This window comes from Rhipicephalus microplus, chromosome X, assembly GCF_043290135.1.
Source record: "Rhipicephalus microplus isolate Deutch F79 chromosome X, USDA_Rmic, whole genome shotgun sequence".
Lineage (NCBI taxonomy): Eukaryota > Metazoa > Arthropoda > Arachnida > Ixodida > Ixodidae > Rhipicephalus > Rhipicephalus microplus.
In genome coordinates, this window is record NC_134710.1 from 425,100,388 (window position 1) to 425,123,448 (window position 23,061).

General features: G+C 45.4%; 1 protein-coding gene across 3 annotated transcripts in view; it reads right to left on the minus strand.

Annotated features, from left to right (window-relative positions):
- Positions 1-102: 102 nt before the first annotated feature.
- The window catches only part of LOC119160932 (uncharacterized), a 45,206-nt gene continuing 22,247 nt past the window's right edge, over positions 103-23,061 (minus strand). For all 3 annotated transcript variants that reach the window (XM_075880405.1, XM_075880407.1, XM_075880406.1), the window contains exon 4: positions 103-614. In XM_075880405.1, coding sequence (XP_075736520.1) covers positions 401-614 — 214 coding nt within the window. In that variant the 3' untranslated portion in view covers positions 103-400. The remainder of the gene's footprint in view (positions 615-23,061) is intronic.

A 23,061-nucleotide genomic window follows, 5' to 3' on the forward strand; every position in this document is an offset into this window, starting at 1 on the left:
CAATCTCCGCTTAGCAGGACTGAAGTTATAAAGAAACTGCATTCTCGTTTCAGGTATGATGCAAAGTGACAAAAATGCCTCAATAAAACAAGACCACTGGAATAAAATATTAACGCAACTTTATTTGAACACACTTAACTAAAAACTGTATTATAGTAAAAATTGCAGTATTATCTCAGGAAGAATATTGACGCATCACAGCACTGCTGTGAACCATGCAAAGACTCGGGCTTAGAGTCCTTGCTGTTGCAAAAACAAAAATATCACAGTAAGATTAGACTATTCAGGTACTTTAAGTTAGGCACTGTATCTAAATACAGGAATTTCAACAGTATTAAAATGAAACCCAAATAAGAACGAAAAAAAGACGGCTGGAAATTATTCCAGACATCTTTCCTTATCAGTACAATCGCCTTTTCTTTGGTTCTGGTTCTCCCTCTTCCTTCAGTGGAAGGAGTGATTCAGCTGGCTGCTGTGTTGATGCCCGTTTCCCTCGAGCCCTTTTTCCTCGCTTTTCTTCTAAAGCTGCTATTTCTTGTGGTCCTGGCCCTTCCTTCACCTGCAGTGAAGGTTCGTCCTTGGGTTCACCTTTTAAAGGAGGCTGGTCCTGCATGCTGCACAAGATCAAAACAGATGAGAGTATTCAACTAGGATCATAATGAAAAGTGGGGCTATGTATTTCCTTGACACCTTTCTCACACCAAAACCAGTTCAAAACCAATTAACCTATTAAGGACCATGCAAGAACTATTGGTTGAATTTCATTGAAAGTTTACATCATTGTCAAACTACAGTATACAAAAGCAGCTATGAATTTTTATAGAGTTACATTTAATTCTTTAGCAGTTATGATATTGTGCTTTGGAAAGTATGCTGAGCTCAGCCATAGCAATGAGCAAGCAAGCTAGGCTTTTTCCAAACTAATACCAAAGTTACAGTTTCGTTAGGGGCAAACGAAGAATGGCCAGTCGGTAGACTGCGCCCGACAAAAAGGGAGGATAATGAAAAGTGGCTGCACAGACGTACTAAGCCGTTCACCTCTGTACGCACTTTTGTTGCCAAACCCCGTGAGCTTTTGTTGACAGCACCTGTGCTGGTAAGTCGCCCGCACGGCAGAAGCATTCTCACTGTGAGCCGGACTGAGAAACAAGTTGTTCCTGTTGCGACACAGCTCCTGACAGGGATAATGTGGCGGCGTGCTGTCACAATATGTGTGGATAGACAGCAGCATCGTGTGTACTAACACCACACAGCCGACCGGCTGTCTAGCCAAGCTCGTTGTCGCGCAATGAATTTTTAAGCTGTTTGTTGACGAAATGACAAACTCCTTGTTTAGCCGATTTCTTGGATGATGAGAACAGCAAAGTGCGAACACAGAGGCGGTGAGACACCTATGAGGAAAGGGGAGTTGTTTGCTACATTGAAGAAGATAAAGAAGGGTTCGTCCCACAAGGCTGTCTCAGATGAGACGGGCGGTATTTAATAAAGAGAAATGAAGAGGAGGGGAGCTTGCTGCTGGAGAACAAGATCGGGAAGCGGAGACAGAGGTCGTGCATGGTGCCAACTCCGACCCAAGGTTGATATTACATCGACAAGTTGGTGTCAATGTATGGAGTATACAATGAACTTGGCAAGTAACGCCGACGTTAATACAGCCCAGTGCTTACTGTGTGGTCGGTTCAGTGCCGCCCCGGCGTTTGTAAATACGTTTCAGTGTGTAAATAAACTGAAGTTTGCCAGGAAGTGAGCAACCGGGCTCGTCCAGCCCTTCAACGTGTCGTCGTGGCCATCTGAACTATCGGGATTACATCCACTATACCCAATCTTAACTGTTACCTTGGCATTTAACGGTTGAAGCATCAACGGTTCTTGCAAAGCGCAACGCCACACTTTTCGCAGCACCACAATTTTTGTGAGAGATGGTACACTTTAACAAACTTAAAATAACCGTACAGATAGAGGATAATAGCAGGCACACTGGGCACTCGATAGTTTTGTTAGGTACAACAACGCACAGGTAGTACCGTATTATACAGGTGAATGGCAGCAGTGAACATGTAGAGGGTCTGCTAATTTTCATGAAGTTAACAGATCCTCCATGCACTAAGTGCGGAAATATTGATCATCTCTTAAATAGGAGCCTCCACCACTTTTCCCTACTGATGAAAACTCTGTAGTTATGTGCAGTTTGATGATAAATTAAACAATAGCAACACCATATTACTATTTCGGAAATGTAGAGCCTGTCACGCTCATTTATTTGCCCTCCTTTCTTCTTTGCCCCCCATCCCACCCCGCAAAAAACATCACAAAAAAGAAAACAAGAGAGGGGGGATCAGTAAACATCGGCATTGCGTGGTCTCATATCAACTTGGCTGGCTGGCTGAACACCCGTGGGTAGGGTTTCCCAACTACAGTAAAAGGTGTGAGAGTTTCTAAGGGGGGCAAACATACTTGCATCTCTCAAAATTTCGCATCATCAAAAGAATTAGCAAGATCTATTTCTGTGAAAAGAACTCATGCATATCTTTCTGGAGTACATGTCGATGGATGGGACGGCGCATCTAGCTGTCGTGAAAGCGCAGGTCGGGGTTTAGCTTAAGGCCAACTGAAAACTTTATGCCAAAATATAGCCGAAGTACACAGATCGACAGGAACATTACTAGTAGAAACGTACACAAGATGCACGTCGTGGCCGTTCAGAACAAAATGGTTGTCTGGGTGCGAGAGTATGTGGCGAGAGCCTGGGCGTGTGGGTACGAGATAGGCTTGCTCTGGTCTATACAGCTGAATCCCGCTATAACGAATTCCGCTACAACGAAATTTCTGCCACAACGAATGATTTTCGATTCCCCATCAGCCGCCCATAGAAAACAAGGTAAAAATTGTCTCGTCACAACGAATACTTTTCCTGGGTATTTCCGCTTTAACGAAGTTTTTGCGAGTACTGCCCCATAAGAAAAAGGAACTTTCTTCGGATTGCCGCGAAATTTTTACACAAACTTGGCCATTTCTCGACAACTCGTAAAATCCAGAGCGCACGGCCGTATCGCAACAACTGTGTTTTTATCAGATACACGATTTTTGCCACCACACACACATGCTGCTAAATTTATCGCCATTGAAAAGCTCGGTGACAGCGTGCCCATTCGCCATGATGCTGCCGGTGGATTTGATGCACATGCGGACCGCAGCAGAATCTCTATCTTCAAGAACCCCCGCTACGTATTTTTGATGGCATGCTCGTAACAAAACTACAGTTCGTCATCACTTGCCCTGCGATTGTGAATGACAACCATGCGTTGTGAAGGTACACACGCGAGCAGCACGCACCTAGCCCCAGCATAACTGCATTCTGCCGCAACCGCTGCAAACACAAAGGCAGTCATGACGAACGCAATCATGGGTGACTATGAAAGTATGTGCGCAGTCAACACGCACCGATTAAACCCATTGATTGATATGTGGGGTTTAACGTCCCAAAACCACCATATGATTATGAGAGACGCCGTAGTGGAGGGCTCTGGAAATTTCGACCACCAGGGGTTCTTTAATGTGCACCCAAATCTGAGCACACGGGCCTACAACATTTCCGCCTCCTTCGGAAATGCAGCCGCCGCAGCCGGGATACGAACCCGCGACCTGCGGGACAGCAACTGATTAAACCCAATATTCCTTGCCGTAATAATGCGAAAAAAGATAGCACTGCTGCAGTTCTCAATGCACGCGCACAAACAGTGCAACCTGCAAAGATTAAAAATGGTACTTGTGTTCGCAGTAACTGCTGTCCAGGAAACAGCGGTTGCTATAGTATTGTTCAACAATAGCAAATACAATCCGAAGGTGCGCAGCTAGCACGGCTGTAGATTAAAGGCAATAAAGCCATAAAATGACATGAAGCGTTATGGCTTTCCTGTCATTCACTTATGGTTATGGTAGTGCGGAGCTTCGTCTCTTTCAGTTGCAATAATTTGTAGGCCTCCAGCGAAGCTTTGGCACGCTCATTCGCAGCGCTGTGCACTCTGCAAGCCTCCACGGTCGTCTGAATATCGAAGTTTCTTCTGTATAACCCACCCCTGCATATAACCGACACCCCTAGCAACGAACTGCGGCAAAAAAAAAAAAAAGAAAAGAAAAGAAAAAAGCTACCCACACATTGAAACAGCGTCTTCTCTACATTGCAGTGAAGCTGTGCCGTGAAGCCGACTTGTGCGCCAAAATGATTGTTTAACCCGCACCCCAACTTCAGCTCCAAATTTTCTGTGTTGGAATCGCATTACAGGCAACAAAATACGTTCACCCAGTATTCGGCCAGGTACGTTTCAGTTGGCGGGAGTTCAATGCATGCGCTTGCAGAGACCAAAGGACGAGTAATAATCATCAGATGAGACCAAATTTTGTGGTCTATAGATAAAATTTCACTACAACTACAATTTCTTCACGCATCGCCTCAATTTCCTAGAAGTGGGATTTGACTGTAGTATCAAAATAAAAATAATTATAACCTTCACTGACTAAAGAATCAAATCAAATTCATTCATTTGGTTAAGAATAGCCGGCAGCTTAAAGTTCCAATCATCAAGCAGCACATTTCCCACTTTCAACCTTGTCTATGTCTGTTCCTGCCACTCCTTAAATGATCAGTTGCCAATCACCTTGTTGTTCAGCACTATCTGAAGCATCAGTGGCTTTTCTGTGATGGATCCTTACCATATTTTTTCTTGACCATGCAAATTCTTCATTTGCTGCAAATCCTTAATTTGCGGCATGGTGCATGAAAGTATGATCGTTCCAAGCACTTTGGTGCAGATTCACTGGCTAAAACTGCCGGGAGATTCGTAGCTAACAATGTGGTACAATGAATAGACACTGCTGACCACCTGACGTCCACCATGGTACGATTTGAGACAAAGAACCTGATGCTTGCGTTACAAATCGTGACCATGACAACATGGCTACTGTGCTCTGGCAGTATTATATGACTGGGCAGGCTTTCTACTCAATGTTCCCCTTCTTCATGAGCTAACGAGTTAACTTTATAAAATTTTTTTCTAGCAACTATAAGCCAAAGACCTCTTGCACTTACCAGTACAAGCTGAGCAAATTAATGGCACACATGAGAAAGTCTATTTTGACTGCAACAGCTTGGGGTTCGATGACCTGCGTGCAATCATCACATATGCCTTCATTCCTACAACAGATGCAGCAAGTACTGCAATTGTTGCCAGTGTCAAGAGTTCACCCGTGTTCATAGGGGGCAAGAATTTCAGCTGCGTGATAGTCATTTTCAGCATCACTACTGCCAGAGCCAGGGTTGACAGCAACATGCCACGATTATTTCCGAAAGAAAAAAAAAAAATGACGCAACTAGCGAACCAACGATGTCATGCATGACATTTCTGCTCAGGTGATGTGATCTCGAGCTTATTGAGACACAGACACTACCAATATACACGCACCCGAGTTTAAGGAATAATTGTACTAAAACGCAATTTCGATGTAGAATGACACAATTCGCACCACATTTCTACCCGACTTTACACTTAAATACCCTGCTTTTCCAAATAAATAAGAGTATTAAGTGACTGCCTGAGCTCTCCTACTTTTGGGCAAAATGAGGGAGGGTCTCACTTCTGGCACTCCTCCCTCCGAAATACCTAATACTTAAACAAGTGCACTCCTCCCTCTGAAATCCACAATACTTATACAAGTGCACTCCTCCCTCTGAAATCCACAATACTTAAACAAGTGAGTCTATGCTACCGTTATTTCATACCCACTATGTTAGCCTCAGCAATGCAATGTCATCGGCAGTGCAGGTTACATTGCATTGCTGAGTAACTCGGGATGAATTGCAACTCATGATTACAGAGTTAGACAAGGAGAGCAGAAAGATAGGTCTTAAAATGAATCTGCAGAAAACGAAAGTAATGTACAACAACCTCGAAAAAGAGCAGCGCTTCGAGATAGGTAATAGTGCACTTGAAGTTGTACAAGACTGTCTACTTAGGGCAGGTAATAACTGCGGAGCCGAACCACGAGATTGAAGTAACTAGAAGAATAAGAATGGGGTGGAGCACATTTGGCAAGCACTCTCAAATTATGACAGGTAGATTGCCGCTATCACTCAAGAGAAAGGTATATAACAGCTGTATCTTGCTGGTACTTAGCAACGGAGCAGAAACCTGGAGACTTACAAAGAAGGTTCAGCTTAAATTGAGGACGACGCAGCGAGCAATGGAAAGAAAAATGGTAGGTGTAACCTTAAGAGACAAGAAGAGAGCAGAGTGGATTAGGGAACAAACGGGGGTTAAGGATATCATAGCTGAAATCAAGAAGAAAAAATGAACACGGGCCGGGCAGTAGCACGTAGACAGGATAACCGCTGGTCGTTAAGGGTAACTAACTGGATTCCCAGAGAAGGAAAGCGGGTAAGGGGGAGACAGAAAGTTAGGTGGGCAGATGAGATTAAGAAGTTTGCGGGTATAAATTGGCCGCAGCAAGCACAGGACCGGGTTAACTGGCGGAACATGGGAGAGGCTTTTGTACTGCAGTGGACGCAGTCAGGCTGATGATGATGATGATGAAAAGCGCACGAGCAAGGGCGACGATTAATGTGGCTGAACGAGAGATAAAAAAGTCACAGCATATCCACGGTGCAAATTATGACGAGTGGATGAAGCTCCACCCGTTCGTCTGTTTGTCTGCTATCCTATAAAACTAAACCACGCGCAACGTACGCCTTAACGTCCTCTAGGGATCACTTCACGTACTGTAACAGTGCAGCACCACATGGTAAGGGGCGGTTACTACAATGAAGGACTGAGCCACAGCGTAAGGAGCTTCACCTCTAAAATAGCAGACCTATCTCCGTTGAAAGCAAGGTTCATGTGATAACTTTAACCCACGTTCAAGGCCTGCCATCGAATGATACTCAAGCAGAGAAGTACACGCCGCCAGTCTTACCCCCGTATTCAGAAATGCTCTTCGACTCGACTTTCACCCTTCACTTGACAGAGTTGAGCACTGCGCCGCTGCTCGGCTGAAAATGATGCTGCGCTACTCAAGAATTTCAGCAGATTATCGCTTATATACAGTGACTTGCCGTGCCTAGAGACGGTCCTCCCATCGGCTTTCTCAACTGAAGATGAAGCGTTGAGTGAAGGGACGTTCTAGAATACGGGGGTTAGGAGCAAGGAACTGGAACGCAAGGGGGAGTGGGGTGGGGGCCTTATTGTTAACTTTAGCTTTAAGAGTGTAATCACTGGTGTGCGCGCTATTTTGGCAGGCATTACAGATGGCTCGTATACCTTACATGTGTTGAACTCTCAATGCGAATAGGCTGTGCGAAAAGTGCTTCACTTTCCGCAGCGGCCACATATATGTGGTATGCACAGAGCCTTGCTCGCAAGGCGGCGCCACACCAGCCATCGCTACGTTTTTATAGCTCCTTTGGTACACGCTGTTCATGCTGTGTGTATATCTGCATGCAAAGGGTGTTCTGGGTGTCATTAGTCCTCAAAGTCGCAGTACAGATATCGAACACAGCGCACACACCATGTTTCTTACGCATGAAACGAGTGCGCGCAATTTCGAAATAACAAGCTCACCGCTAGTGCTCCTCACCAATAACGTCAAGCCCTACTTAGTATAAAAATACAATTAGTTGATTTCGGACTCATTGCTAAGAGCGTGAAACTAAGATTGTATCTGTCCGACCCAATATCCCGTAACCCAACAGAATGCTGCTTAAAGAGGCAACCCCTCCAGGTGCCGAAGCAGCTTTCTTTCGTGCTTTCAGTTATCTCAACGAGAAGTAAAGGTTAATAGCAAAAAAAGTTTACGAGCAGTCTCATAATGCCTCGAGATAGTACGCAGGCCTTTCGAGGGATGCAGCCTGCCCTTCTCCAAAATGAAGGAATCAATGCAATGCCGTGATGTTAATTTTTTTTTTAACCGTCAACTATTGACTCTGAAAACCGAGAGACGAATGTGTTACAAGGCTTAGCCGCTTCACAGTGGGCCTTCCAACATCAGGGCTGTCAGCGATGGGCCCACTACTGAAAGCTGCGTATATTAAAACCGAATTGCTGCCTTTCCAACTAGGCAGCATGCTTTAGTTAATGAGGTCGCATTTTTTTAAAAGAAAGCAGACAAAAATTTTGAATTTGCACACTCGCACTCACACGCTCAGAAGGGCAGGGTCTTTTAGGGGCTTTTACTGCAAACAGCAATTTGCTGGTGAAAGAAATTATGCAAAAGCTCTTCTCAATGAAGATCTTCGAATAAAGTATATTATGAAAAAAGTGTCAACACGTTCCCGTCATTTACATGTTCTTCTGTGAACGCAAAGCATGGAAAATTAGACTGCGATGTCCAGAAGGAGATGCAACAGACATTCGGCAGCACGCGTGCAGTTATTAGTGAAAATTGCTTTAATTACAAGCCATGCAACTATTGAAACGAGCTATGAGCAGCGTTCCTGGAAACGACGGCATTGGCCAATGAATCGCCGACACAGTTGCACCCTACTGACTGGACTAGACATCACGAACTCCTGTGGAGAGCGCATTTTGCCGTTGAGCCAACTTGCATAACAAAAGTTGCCTTTGCATTGAGCACAGCACAGTTGATACGCATGATTGCTGTTCATTTAGCCGAATGGTTTTAAGTATGTGGTTGTGACTTTGATGGCTCCGAGAACAATGCTGCACATATTCTGATGCACTGACGTGGCAATTGCCAGTGACAGACGCTCCCAAATCCAACTTCAGTGCAGCTTGGTGCAATTTTCGTAGATATAAGGATGGCTCAGTAAATATAATTTGGCCAACTTTGGCGCAGAAGTGGAATCACTTCTGGTGGCGCAAGGCGTCCCGTCTTGGTACTTGTTGACAAAATCCGCCGGGACGCATCCACTTCGTCAGTGATGTTCAGTGCACCTTTTCACAACTAATGCAACTGATTAAAAATATGCTGTAATACTGCTCAAACTATTAAATAAATTGAGTGAATTATGAAAAACGTGTATAGTAGATTTTCACTAAACGAAAATATGATAAACAAAACAACTGCCTCCAGCACGATTGGTTTTATACTTAGACTGTCCACCCTTGTTGATCTATCAGTAAACAAAACTCTTCTTAAATGAAACACATTTTCCTGGTCCCTTCAGGTTTTCATTCACCGTATTTTATTGAAAACTGGCGGCGCCTAAACAAACATTTTTTTGTTGCTTGCGTTTCGCTGATTCTGTGCCTACTGTTAGTTTTCCTTACGGTGTAAGAAAAATAATTTAGGTGTGGATACTCCGCCCGACAGCGCATCCACATAATGTTCGCCTCTTTCCTTCTCTCCGCCCCCATGTCACAGCACCTCCCACGCAACCGCGGCCTGCGCATGTACCATAGAAGAAGAGATGCTTGCGAAGCATCTGTAACGGCGTTGCACACGTGAGAACTATAATACTTTTTTTCAACGCCATGCAGCCAATACCAGCATTCGCTGCATGTTGCATTTTTCGGTCCCGAGCAGTCGCAGCCGCTAGAAACACGGTATGCATTCTATGCTCTAGTTGTTAGTGTGCATAGTTAAAAAAATTGCAATGAGATGAAAAATGAAGAAAGACGCACGTTCGCCTCGTCGCAATAGGTTTCTTGAAGGGGTCGTGAAACGTCCGCTTTACAACGACAATGCGGCACCGACGGCAGCTACATGCGCTAACTGTGTCATCAGCCCGAGTGGACCTGCATAGACCCTTTGCTTATCGAGGAACGCGGAACTCTATGGCATATCGAGCATGCGCAAGAGGCGCTCATCGGCGTCTGCCATAAGCAATCCACGTCCAACAAGATCGCTGCTTAATATGATGTCAGAGTTCAAGTTAGCGCCGATTGCATATGACAAAGACGCTGATGAGTGTCCTAGTTGCACGCACTCGCAAGTACCGAAGAGTTTCGCGTTCCTCGATAGGCAAAGCATTATTTATGACGTCACCTAGTTAGTGCGTGTGGACGCCGGTGGCTTCGCATTGTCGCTTTAGAGCGATCGTTTCACGACCTATTTAAGTCCCCATGTCGCAGTGCCCCCCCATGAAACTGCGGCGGGGGCATGTATTAAAGGCGAACATTATCTGGACGCACTCTCCTTCGCGGCAGCCGGAGAGTGTCCACATCTAAATTATTTTTCTCACACCGTGGTTTTCCTGCAGTAAAGCTAATTGATTGCTGCTTGAGCTAATAATTTTGTAGCAAAAATTTACCTACCCTCACACCCAGGGCCTATACTTGAGTTAAGGATGTCTTATTCAGGGAGGTTTCTGAAGCTCACCTACTTTTTCTTGTCCTTTCGTAAGTAGCTTTACCGCGATAAGTTAAGGCTGGTTCATAAATACGGCGGTTAGCATTGCCTGGGGAAAGTGTAGTGTACCAGTGACTGAACCACTTTTGATGTTTCTTTTAATCCTTGAAGTCTTTTTGACAGGATGACAATCTTTACCTTGCTTCGTGCCTAGATTTTTTTCTTGTATGTGATAATTAGTGCATAAGCAGCTCTGATGTAATACATGAAGCTGATAGGGATATTGTTTGTAAAACACTAAAGGGAACAGCTAATTTTCAATGATGTCATCCTGCGTAGTGTAAAACCACTTGGACATTCCTGGCAAGTTTTGCTACAATGCTAGGCTTTTCACCAGCAAACTATGTTACCCGATTATGTGATCATCAGCCTGACTACACCACTGCGGAACAAAGACCTCTCCCATGTTCCGCCAGTCAACTTGGTCCTGTGCTTGCTGTTGCCCTTTATACCCGCAAACTTCCTATTCTCATCTGCCCACCTGACTTTCTGTCTCCCCCATTACCCGCTTGCCTTATCTGAGAATCTAGTCATTCAGCCAGAATGATCAGTGGTTATCTTGCCTACGCGATACTTGCCTGACCCACGCCCATTTCTTCTTGATTTGAACTATGATATCCGTAGCCCCAGTTTGTTCCCTGACCCATTCTACTCTCTTCCCGTCCCGTCATTTCCTTTCCATCGCTTGCTGCGTCGTCCTCAACTTAAGCTACCTCTTTGTAAGCCTCCAGGCTTCTGCTTCGTAGGTAAGTACCGGCAAGGTTTTCAGGCAATGTCAGTTGGAAAAGCCCGCTCCGGAGACAGCACCACCTCGTATCCGCTCGAGGGCGGGGCTGACAAAGTGTTGAGATCGAGTCGCCGCCTCCGCCGGCTATCGACCACTTCCTACGGCCGCGTTTAAGGCTGTTTTATTTTGTGTGTGTGTGTGTTCGCTTGCTCAGACCAGTGGTGGGAGCCTGAAGGCTAGATTTCGGTAATCGCAAATGGTATTTCACATGTGACACAACGATGAAGAAGGCTTTATTGAATCAGCAGTTTAACGTAGTAGACATGCCGACCTGTAGCGCGCCGGCAGTCAAAGTGGCTGAGCCTCTGAGGAAAACACTTGCGATCGGCGGCACTTCTTGAAAGCCCCAAATGATCATGCAGTTTCCAAGGCCCGAACAGTTTCCAAGGCTGCTGTTCCATGAAAATCCTAGGTGACAGTCAAGACCCACATTCGCGATCTACATTTGGAATCCGAGAACCTAATCAATTGCTCCGATCACATCGCAGGCAGAAACGTCTAAATTCCCTGTAGAAGGTGGACACTTAAGCTCTGTGCTATTTTTTGAATTTCCCCGAATATTCCTGCACACTTGTCAAAACCAGTGGTCCTAGAACGCAAAAGAAAGCCCCCGAAACTTGGAGAAACCGCGAATTTCGAGGGTCATGTGTCAGCAAGTGGTGGCGATGTGCCTGACGTTACCCTTGAAAACGGTGATGTTGACGAAGCTACTGGCGTCCCCTGTGATGCAGAGCTGTGTCCAAGGGTCGCAACTTGGTTCTCTGCTTCACAAGACCAAACAAAGTTTTAATCCTGTTATGTCGAGCTTATCAAGGAAGAAGTTGGTTTTTTTTTTTTTCAAACTCTCTGTTCCTTTTGCGCTGAAAGCTTTAAAAGCGAAGTCAACGAGAGGATAGCACTACGAAACTGAGTGGCTGATTACTTGCCTGCTCCTTAAAATATTGGGCTCTGCTGCTTATAGTTTGTTGTCAAAGGTGAATATACTCCCTCTGCCAACATCCTCATGCCTTATATCAAAAGGGAATGCCTTCCGAATTTAGGTTCAATAAGACATCGCTCAGCAGCATCGGCTGTTCTGCTAGAGGAAGGCCGGTCATGAGTTAGTCCACTGCTTGACTGGTAGACACTTTTTAAAGCTGTGTTTTCAATTTCCGAATGTTGTTCTTCGCTTTCTCTCGAAAGACTGTGGCCCTTATAACAGTATTTCGTGAGTTTTTAGTAGTCGAGAGTAATTTTTGGTGAAGCCTTGTTGATTTCGTAGATTTTTTTTTTTTCTTCTACCGTGCTCGCTGATGCTTCCTTGTGCTCTTGCATGATGGGCATAAGTCTTCCCTGGACAGCCCAAAACACTTAGTGCTTCTCCACACGTCCCAAATCTTGAGGGCTGATGTTGCGGTCGAAATGGAAGGCAATAAGCTGCTATGCCAGCCCGTGCATATTTTCAGGCGATCAACATAACTGAGAAAAGCTGATACCATCTGCAAGCTTGCAAGTTTCAGCTGGCTTTATATACCATGTTTGCTGTATGCGCACGTGCCTTGGGGGGAACAAGCTTTTCCCTAGAACTGAGGACAACGATGAAGTATTTTGTTACCGCCACTGCCTTGTCGATTTTTGTGTCAAACAACTTTGAGCAAAAAAAAAAAAAAAAAAACAACTGCCTGGGTAAGTAAGCTCGACATTCCAGAATTGGAACTTTGGTCTAATAATGCAAGGAACCAAGCTGCTACCTCTGGACACAACTCTGGATTGGAGGGGACAACAATAGCTTCGTCAACATCATTGTTCTCCATGTTAACATCAGACTCATCGCCACCACTTGCCCACACGGCCCTCGAAATTCGCGGTTTTCTTCAAGTTTCAGCGGCTTCCTTTTGCACTTTAATGTCGCTGGTTTAGACAAGCGTGCAGGAATAATCGGGAAAATTTGAGGGAAAGGCACCAAGCTTAAGTGTCCATGTACCACGTGGAATTTTAACGAAGTTTGCGCCTACGATGTGCTGGTAGCAATTGATTAGATACTCGGACTCCCAATTTAGATCGCCAATGTAGGTCTTGAATGTCACACGAAAAGATTTTCATGAAATAGAAGCTGTCCACGCCTTGAGATCTGCAAGGTCATTTGGAAATTTGAAATGTGCTACCAATCGCAAGGGTTTTCATCGGAGGCATGGCTACTTTGACAGCCCGGCGACTCAGGTCGGCATATTTACTACGTTTTAAACTGCTAATTTACCCAAGCATGCTTGATCTTCGTGTCAAATGTGAAATACAATTTGCCAAAAGGCTTCTCCAAATAAGAGGTATTTAAGTACTCTCCGTGTGTCATGTATTGCACTGCGTTCTATTTTTTCTTAAAAGTTTCTTCCTTCAATTTCGAAACCTTTCTCTTAACTGCTCGGATAATATTGGCTACAATCCAAAGAGTTAACTGCTCGGATAATATTGGCTACAATCCGAAGAGTTTGTGTATGAGAGGCATCTTTGCATAAAAACTATACCATTTATGTCAGCTGTGCTAGCTGTAAGCCCTGCAAGCTCACCAGCATAAAAAATTGCAGGGTTGTCCCGCTGATTCGCGCAAGACTGTCAGTGTAGCCTGTCTATTTTCCCTTAGCTAGCCCCGCCGTGGTGGTGTAGTGGCTAAGGTATTCAGCTGCTGACCCGCATGTCGCGGGATCGAATCCCGACTGCGGTGGCTGCATTTCAGATAGAGGCGGAAATGCTGTAGGCCCGTGTGCTCAGATTCGGGTGCATGTTAAAGAACCCCAGGTGGTCGAAATTTCCAAAGCCCTCCACTGCGGCATCTCTCATAATCATACGATGGTTTTGGGATGTTAAACCCTACATATCATTATTGTCCCTTAGCTGTTCAAGAAGAAGCATAAGCATTTCAAAATATGTTCTTACACGCAAATTGTATGAAGTATATTTCTAACAGGCTCGTTCGCTTAGAATCATCCACAATCTTAAGGCACAGATGAACGCTATTGATTGCCGAGGCACAGGCAGGCCAGAGTGGTCGAGTGTCACTTTTGGCTCTTTAAACATAGTGGAAAAAATTTGGGGGGCAAGGGGAAGAATGGCACAGGCTTTCCCGCTGTTTTGCATGCATAGGGAGCAGACGACACTCCTTACCCCTGCGACCGCGCGCACTTACTTAACCGACAATATCTAAATACTTTCAGTACCGGAAAGATCTACCTGTTACATACTTTCCTCTTGAGGGTTAGTGATAGATTACTATTCATGATTTGAGAATGCTTGCAGAATGTGCTCCCCACCATTCTTGTTTGTCCAGTTGCCTCAATCTCAAAACTTGGCTATGTAGTTACTACTTGTCCTAAATATACGTACTCTTTTTACAACTTCAAGTGCACTGCTACCTATCTCGAAGCGTTGTTCTCTCCCGAGGTTGTTGTAAAATACTTTCGTTTTCTACGGATTGATTTCAAGACCTACCTTCCTGCTCTCCTTGTCTAATTCAGTAATCATGAAGTGCAATTCGTCTGCTGAGCTACTCAGCAATGCAATGTCATCGGTGAAGCACAGGTTACTAATGTACTCTCCATTAACTCATATCCCTAACTCTTCCCTAGACCTCTGAAAACCTCCTGTAAGCACGCGGTAAATAGCATTGGGGAGATCATATCCCCTTATCTTACACCCTCCTTATTGGTCCGTTATGGAGCACTATGGTGGCAGCTGATCCTCAGTAGACTTCTTCTAGGATGTTTATATGTGCTTTGTCGACGCCCAGGTTCCGCAGTGTCTGGATGACTACTGATATCACTACTGAGTCAAATGCTTCTTCCTAATCTATGAAGGCTATGTATGGTGAGTGGGCATGTTGTGAGCATTTCTCCATCACTTGACTGATAGTATGAACAGTGATGGAACAGGGTGCATGGGTTTGGGAGCAGTCCTGGGACCAGGCAAAAGTGCTTTTTGTAGCAGGCTTGGAGTAGACAAAGAAGTTTTGGAGCAGGCTTGGAGCAGCCAGAAGGGCCTTTCGAGCAAGTTTAGAGCAGTAAGAATATTCAGAGTACATTTAGCGTTGTTCAAAGCACTTGTGACGCTGCATTCTTGATACACTTAGATAAATTGTGCAATAAAAATGATATGGACATTCCAGGTAGGTTTTTGCCATTGCCGTCATGTCCTGTATAAATTTCAGATTGATAACATACAGCCGCGCACTGTATGTTCTATCCGTGAGTAAAAGCGCACGAGCGGGGGTGACGAGCGATAGCATCAGATACATCCGCTTGAGATGCCTGTAGTCTGGCAGAGAGGAACCACTCCATTCGTCTTAGAAACGCAAACAAAAAAAAAAATGAGGGAAGGGGGGCCGGGGCAGGTGTCGCTTAAGCAACAACTAAAATATGAACTTTGCTTCTAGGGACATGGTCGTGATCGCTGGTGCGCCCGCCATCAGAGGGTGACTCGCATACAGTTTTACGTGCTGCACTTTCATCACGAAGAGAATGTGCAAAAAGTGTTGCTCTTCTTGAAGAGGTCGCATTTTCATACACCAGCATTTCATACAGTTACGTGGATCGTATCCAAATGAGTAGCTGCCAGTCTCAGTTCGTATATAACCTTAAGACTTGCTCCTATCGCACTTATTGCTCTACACTAGTACAAGGCGACTCTTTTAGTTATGCACAGCCGCCCAGTTATATTTTGTTTTTTTCCTGAACCGCTGAGTCTATAAGTGGAAATCACAGTGACCAAATGAATTCAGAACATGAGCGTATGTTCGATGCGCAGTCATGTGCACAGTGCACCCAGATGCAGCTGTCTTAACTAGGCTGTTCCGGATACCACCCCATTCTTTGGAGTGCTGTTACCGCCAATTCCTTGATTTATTCTCCGATTGATGCCATTGTGTTGTTAAGTGATGCTACTAAGGTCTTCCGATTTGGAGAAATTTTGGGAGCAGCAAAATTTTCATTTTGGAGCACTTAGCAGCAGCGAGATTTTCTACTTTGGAGCAATGTGGAGCAGCTAACCTCGCATCCTGAGGAGGAGCAAGCTGCATTTACATATAAACACATACAAAATTAGTCTGAGGCTCTTGTGAAGAGCTATAAATATTTAGATTCATTGCAAATTTCAAGGAGCCAATCATCTTAGAAGGACTCCCTCTTTCAGTGGTTGATGGAAGAATAATGTTATGCTATTGAGAATTCTGGAAAAACTTGTTCAGCGATTATTTCTGTAGCAAATGAACAGAATACTTGAATAAATTTGTACTCCATGAAATAACAATATAAATACACCTATGTGGTTATCTGCAGATATGGTAGACAAACGCTGTGACATGCAATGCTATTAGACACAGTTTGAAGTGCATTTCCCTAAAATGAGTTCAAGAATTAAAAAAAGGTTTTTCAGGACTGATTACACTGCTGGGCGTATAATGACGTCATTCGGCTACTCTCAGAAAGCCAACCTGCTCCGGGGAACTCATCAAAGCGAGGGAGCAGGGGTGACAAAGGAGCAGGGGTGACAAACACAGCCAAAGCAGAGATAAGAAGAGCAGACCTATCTCCTTTGAACTTAGGGCAGATGCGATAACAGCACCTGGCATACCATCGTTACTCAAGCAGAGAGGAGCGTACCAGGCCTCCCATCGATTGTTACTCAAGCAGAGAGGAACGCGCGTACCAGGCCTCCCATCGATTGTTACTAAAAACATGAGAGGGTCATGGGGGGGCATTATTATAAGCTTAAGGGGCTTCAATGGTGTGATCCCTGGCGCACGCGTTATTTATGGCTCGTATACCCTTCTACCTTGTACTTTCCATGCAAACAGACTGCAAAAAGTGCTTCACTCTCTAGAGCAGCACTGAGCCTGGATCGCAAGGCGACCACACCATCGTCACCCCCATTTCGGTGGTCCGTTCGTACGTGCTGTTCTTGCTGTACAGAGAGAATCACATTGATCCGAGGGAGCGGAGCGCGTGCCTGTCGACACTGTTGTTGGCTGCGGCTTTTATGTAACATTAGCTAATATCTTCCGTTGATGCTTACATTACAGCACAAGGGCCTAACACACAGTACCACTATGCTTGGTAGCATTACGACGTCTCCCTTTACATATTTCTAAAGAAAAATACACCAGCTGGAGCGGCCGGCTGGGTGCTATAGACAAGCCTGACTCAATCTGTACGTGCATCGGTGTGCAAGAGATGTTTCGGAGCTCACTAGTCACCCAAGTTGCGGATATCGAGCACAGTGCGTGCAGCAAGTTTTTGCAAGCGTGCGGATCTTGGAAATGGAAACCCCGCCGCTAGCGCTTCTCGCGAATAAGGTCTAGCCTTATTATTTGGTATAACAAGACAATTTGTTGGTATCGCACTCTTTGCTTAGAGTAAGTGAAACTAACGAATTATACCTTTTAGATCCAATATTGTGTCACTCAAAAGAATGCTGGCTAAAGGGACAATGATCACTCTAGTTGCCGAAGCTATCATGTTGTCAGTTATCTAAACCCGAAGCAGATGTTAGTAGCACAGAAAGTTCACAAGCAATCTCATTATGCCTCGAGATAGCGCGCGCCAGCTACTTGAAGTAATGCAGCAGCCTCCCCTCCACACCTCCCTTCAAAACAAAGCAATAAATGCGATGCCCTGATGTTAAATTTTTTTTTAACCATCAGCTATTTACCCTGTAAAGCGAGAGGCGGATGTGTAGCAAGGCGTAGTCGCTTAACAGGCGTTCCGATACCAGAGCTGCCAACGATGACCTCACTACAGCTGCGGGTATTAGAACTGAATTGCGGCTGCTCCAACCAGGAGGCATGCTTTTATAAATAAGATGACATCTAAAAAGATTGACTGACTGATATGTGGGGTTTAACGTCCCAAAACTACCATATCATTATGAGAGACGCTGTAGTGGAGGGCTCCAGAAATTTCGACCACCAGGTGTTCTTCAATATTTACCCAAATCTGAGCACACGGGCCAACATTTGACATCTAAAAAGAAAACGCAACAATTTTTAATTTGGACCCCAACAACCTTGAGTTTGTAAAGGCAGGGTCTTTTAGGGGCATTTACTGCCACAGCGATTATAAACGCGGACGTGCTGGTGAAAGGAATTACGAAACAGCTCTTGAATATGATTATCCATGGATAAAGTATATTAGAGGAACGTGTCAACGCGTTCTCACCATTTATGTATTCTTCTGCCGACGCAAAGCACAGAAAATTAGATTGCGATGTCCAGGCATAGACATGACAGAAATTCTAGCGGCACGTGTGCAGTTATTTGTGAAAATTGTTTTATTACATGCCACACAACTCTTCAAATGAACCATCAGCAGCGTTTCTGGAACGAACGATGTCCGCCGATGAATTGCCGCCACAGTTTCACGCTGCCAATCGGATTAGACGTCACGAGCCCCTGTGGAGAGCACGTTTCGCCGTTAAGCAGACTTTCACAACAGAGTTGCGTCTGCACCTAACATAGCATCGTGGTTTTTAGGAAGCACGTGCAGCCGCTGTTTGTTCAGCGTAACAAAGTAGGTGCGCAATTGTGACTTTGGTGGCCCTGAGAATAAGGTGCACATGTAATGACACGCCGGTGTGGCTACTGCCAGTGATAGACGCTCCCAAATTCAACTTTGGCACAGTTAGGTTGATATTCCGTTGATATTATCAGAATAGCGTAGTAAATTTGAATTTGACGCACTTTGGCACAGGAGTGGGATCACTGAGTGAGACATTGCAGTGCCCCGGCCGCTGGATAAAAACAAGGTGCGCCTTGTTGCATCATGTCACCGTCAATGGGCGAGCACGTCTGGCCAGAGTTGACAGTTTCGGCTGCTTTTTTGGAGAGGGCGCTGATGCTCCACCCATTAAAGCGGATGGCACTTCCGTGTTTCAACGTGGTTCCATGAGGATTTGTGCATGTCCTTGTGCTTTTTTGTGTACTTTTTCGTGCTATATTTGTGTGCGATCGTCCGTGGGGGGCAGTTTGCCTCATGTTTCCTGTGATCAAGTACGATTTTTTGGTATGTGCGTGTGGCAGATGGTTTTTGATTGGTGTGACGCTGCGAAGCTGTTGTGTGCTGCTGAGCAGCTCGAACATGACAAAATAAGCTGCACTGAACCACAACGTATTCTCCTGCGAAATAGTTTTAGGAAGCGTATCGGGGTGCATATTCTTCGGAACAGAGCGCATATTTTTGTCACAAACAAGCGCTGAACCAGACGAGCGCGCTGCTGCATTCACACGACAGCATCAAATCACCCTGCCGAACGTTACCTTCATAGGTGCGTGCAACAAAACAAGAAAATAAGCATGAAAAGGTGCCCAGGGCGTGCCCTTGCCTTCACACACGACAGCCAACCAGCACAGATGAGGAGAAATAAAGACATCGAAGCAAGGCCTATTTTGGTGGCGACCGTTTTCGCAGAAAAACCGGCGAGACGAAACCCTTTCCCCAAGCAGCCACTCTGGGTATGTACGTGCTACACGCAGTCCAATTACTTCAACCGTTGGCGTAACCGTGTACGATCCAAACTAGAGGTGTCGGAGGGTAGGGCGGGTGGTGAACATCGGCCAAGAAGTTGTGATGTTTGATCGGTGAGAGTGAGTCACGTAGTGCAGTCAGTCGATGCCGAAGAATCGAGCTATGACGCAACTGGAGTACTTTCTTGAAGAGTGTCGCCGGGATGATGACCAGTGCTGCAGTTCCTTTCAGTGTTTCCTTGAAGAGAAATTTTCGAGACACGTTCGAAGAATTGTGGAGTACATGCGTGGGGTGAATCTTTGGGGCCGCTAAGTGTTCTTGCGCAGTTCATAATGCGTGTGATTGCATTTTTTGCGTGGTAAGTTTGTTACCGTTGTTTTAAATACCTTCTAAGTGATTGTGTGAGCTGTGATTGATAGCTGCCAAGTGTGCAAGTTTGTGCGATGCCTTTGCTGAGAATACTTATTCTATTTGTGTCGTCAACTCCTGGTTTTTAACTGTTTATAAGGGGAGATGCTACTCGAAAAAAGATTTTCTTTAATAAGAGTCTGAATTTAACACAAATTGGCATGCTAATAGAGTTTTTTCTCCTCTTTTCAAATATGCCATTTATTTTCAGGTAGATTGCTTGGTTTTCTTTCTGCAGGTCAGATACTGCAAAATTATGGCCATTGTTATGCAACAATTCTGACCTATAAAAATTTGAGATAAAGCATGCAGATATAGCTGACTATGATCCTTTGGAACTGTAGAGTGCAAAAAACTATATAAATTTTGTGTGTAAAAAGGTGAAATACAATAATAAAATAGAAAGATTTACTATGGCTCTAGTTGCCAAGGGCTTTCAATGTTATGTAATTTTTGAAAAACATAATCAAGCAGCACTGACAATCTGAATAGATACTTGCACTCTATGGGCCTTCATCATGCTATGTGCAAAATTTCATAGAGGTATGACAATTCTAAGTATACGAACTAGCGTGTATAAGAAGCACAGATCACACAAAACTGCAAAAGGAGAAAAACGCATTTGAAAGTTTGAAACCTTTTTTTTTTTTATCACAGAGATGTTAGAAATGTTAGAGATGTTTGGCCATAATGTTCAACAGAACTTTGGAAAGCACTGCAAGTTACTAGAACTGTCCTGCAGCATAGGTTGTGCCCTCACGGTCCTTGCGAGCACTCTCTTCTAGCCGTGCCCTTTTCACTCCACGACGACGGTGGGCCCTTGCTTCTGCTGTCAGACGCTCGGACATTCTCTTGATGCGCCTCGCATTGCGGGAATCACTGAAAGTAACTAGATCTCTAGATGGCAGTATGTTGAGCTCTTCCAGGATTTGCTCGAAAGTAGCATGACCCTTGTTGAACCACAGGATTGCCATAGCTGCGGCAGTCTCGACAATTGTTCGGGAGACAAACTTAGTCTTGGGGCAAAGTAGCCAAATTTTGCTGTTCAGGGATTCCGATGCGTTCTGGGTTTTCCCTTTGATGCATCGAGCAAGGAGCTTCTCATCCGTTAGCTGCTTATAAATGGGCAAAACAGCCAATCCCTGTGCTTTTGTCAGGAGAGGTGTGTGGCGTGGTGCAGGTTCACCAAGTGCTTCGGCGCGTTGATGTTTGCACCACGACTCTGTTCCTGCAGGGCAAAACTTGTGGCTGCCAGCATTGTCAGTAGAGCATGAGTGGAAGTACGAAGCCCATAAAGCAGTGTACATATCCCGTACACTCCCCCTGTTGCTTTTTATGGCAATCTGATAGTATGTTTGGAGCTTCTGAATGGCTGGCTCTTTCATTTTCTGCCGTCGTGGTAATGGCACATGCAGCTTCCGTAGCGCGGTGCCAAGTCTCTTGGCCACATGATTAGTGCAGTCTTCTTTTTCTATATTGACAGCACCATAGACTTTTGACTCTGCAACTGCACTATATGCTTTGCTGTCACCGTCGCTCAAGAATGTCGTGGAATGCAGTGGGGTGTCATAAGTCAAATGTTCTCTGCCAAATGTGCATTGCAGCCTCCGTTTCCATGGCATGGGAGGAACAGTCTGCATTTTTTTCACAGACTGGGCCATGGAATGCCTGCCACACTTCCTCGTCTGGGCCCATATCCTTGTGCCTACTGCATGTCAAGCAGTAATTTGATATGACCTCGAAGTCTAAGCAGAGGCCAGTATCTAAGGTGATAACTGCGCCAATCCCGTTGTGGCTTTTGTGGCCCCTCTTCTGCCAAGTGCCGTGGAACATAACAGCCACATCAGTTTCGCCTGCTACTTCTTTCGTCAACTCTCTGGATCGGCGCAAGTTTTCACTCACAGCTGCCATGGCAGCGGTGTGCACCTTCTTTGCTATCGAAAAAAATCCTCGGTGGTGCATTGGCTTTGGGAGTCCAATAATGGAGCAAAATCTCGACAATTGCTCGTGCCCAATGCCGACAGCGCGTGCAGCCACCACCGCCTTCACATTTACAGCGAAACTATCTCGGGAGCTCCCACTGTCGTACCGTTGGCTCACTCTGCTGCTGCCGTCCGCCGTAACACGCAGTGACGTATAGGAGCACGATAGAACAGTCGCTGAGCATTCGCTGTTTTCGCAATGAAGTTCGAGGAGCGACAAAAGTCCCTTGCGCTTTTCTGCCGGCTCCCGAACGGCAAGTTTTTGAATGCCGCAAGCAGGGCATGCCGCACCTGCCACAAGTGTCGTCAGCAAGAGGGTGTCGCACGAAACTGTCGTTGCACAAACCTCATCGCGCTGTTTTTCGTCTTTTTCCAAGAAGCCGAGCTTCTTTTCCGAAGCACTGACGAAAGAAAGCGCAGCGTCAATCTTTTCATCGCAGCCCCTGTCGCTCGCGCACTCGTCGATGCCGCCGTCAGGCCTAGCACATGTAGGCGTGTTCTCGTTCGTCGCCGTCGTTCGGGGCGCTTTACGCCGCCTTCCCTTGAACTTGTGCTTCGTTCGAAACTTCTGCGGTCTCACGTTGCACTTTTTCGGGCTTGTCATCCCGGAAATATGCGTAGACGCGCAGAAAAGCAGACGGACCAAATGCCGATGGCCGCCACCAACACAGCTGACAATGACTCGGTAGTCAATGGCGATGCAGATTAGGGTGCCGCGCGTTTCAAACCGCTCAAACCACGTAATAAAAAGGCCTCGTTTTTTATTTTTTTTTTTGCCCACGTACGAAACTGGCGGTCGTCGGAGCTGTAAGAAGAAGGCCGGACGCAACTTTCCTAACCGATCGCGATGGCGGGCGGCACTGCGACGGGGAGCAGCGCGCAGTCGAAGATGGCCAATATCGGCACAAATTCACGAAATTTTGAGCCACCGCGATGCCTTCATACACATTTTTTTGCATATTGCGGTTCGAATTTAGTTTTGAAATTTTCACAGGTGAAAGAAGAAGGTTTGAAGATTACAATGCAATAAAAATCCCAA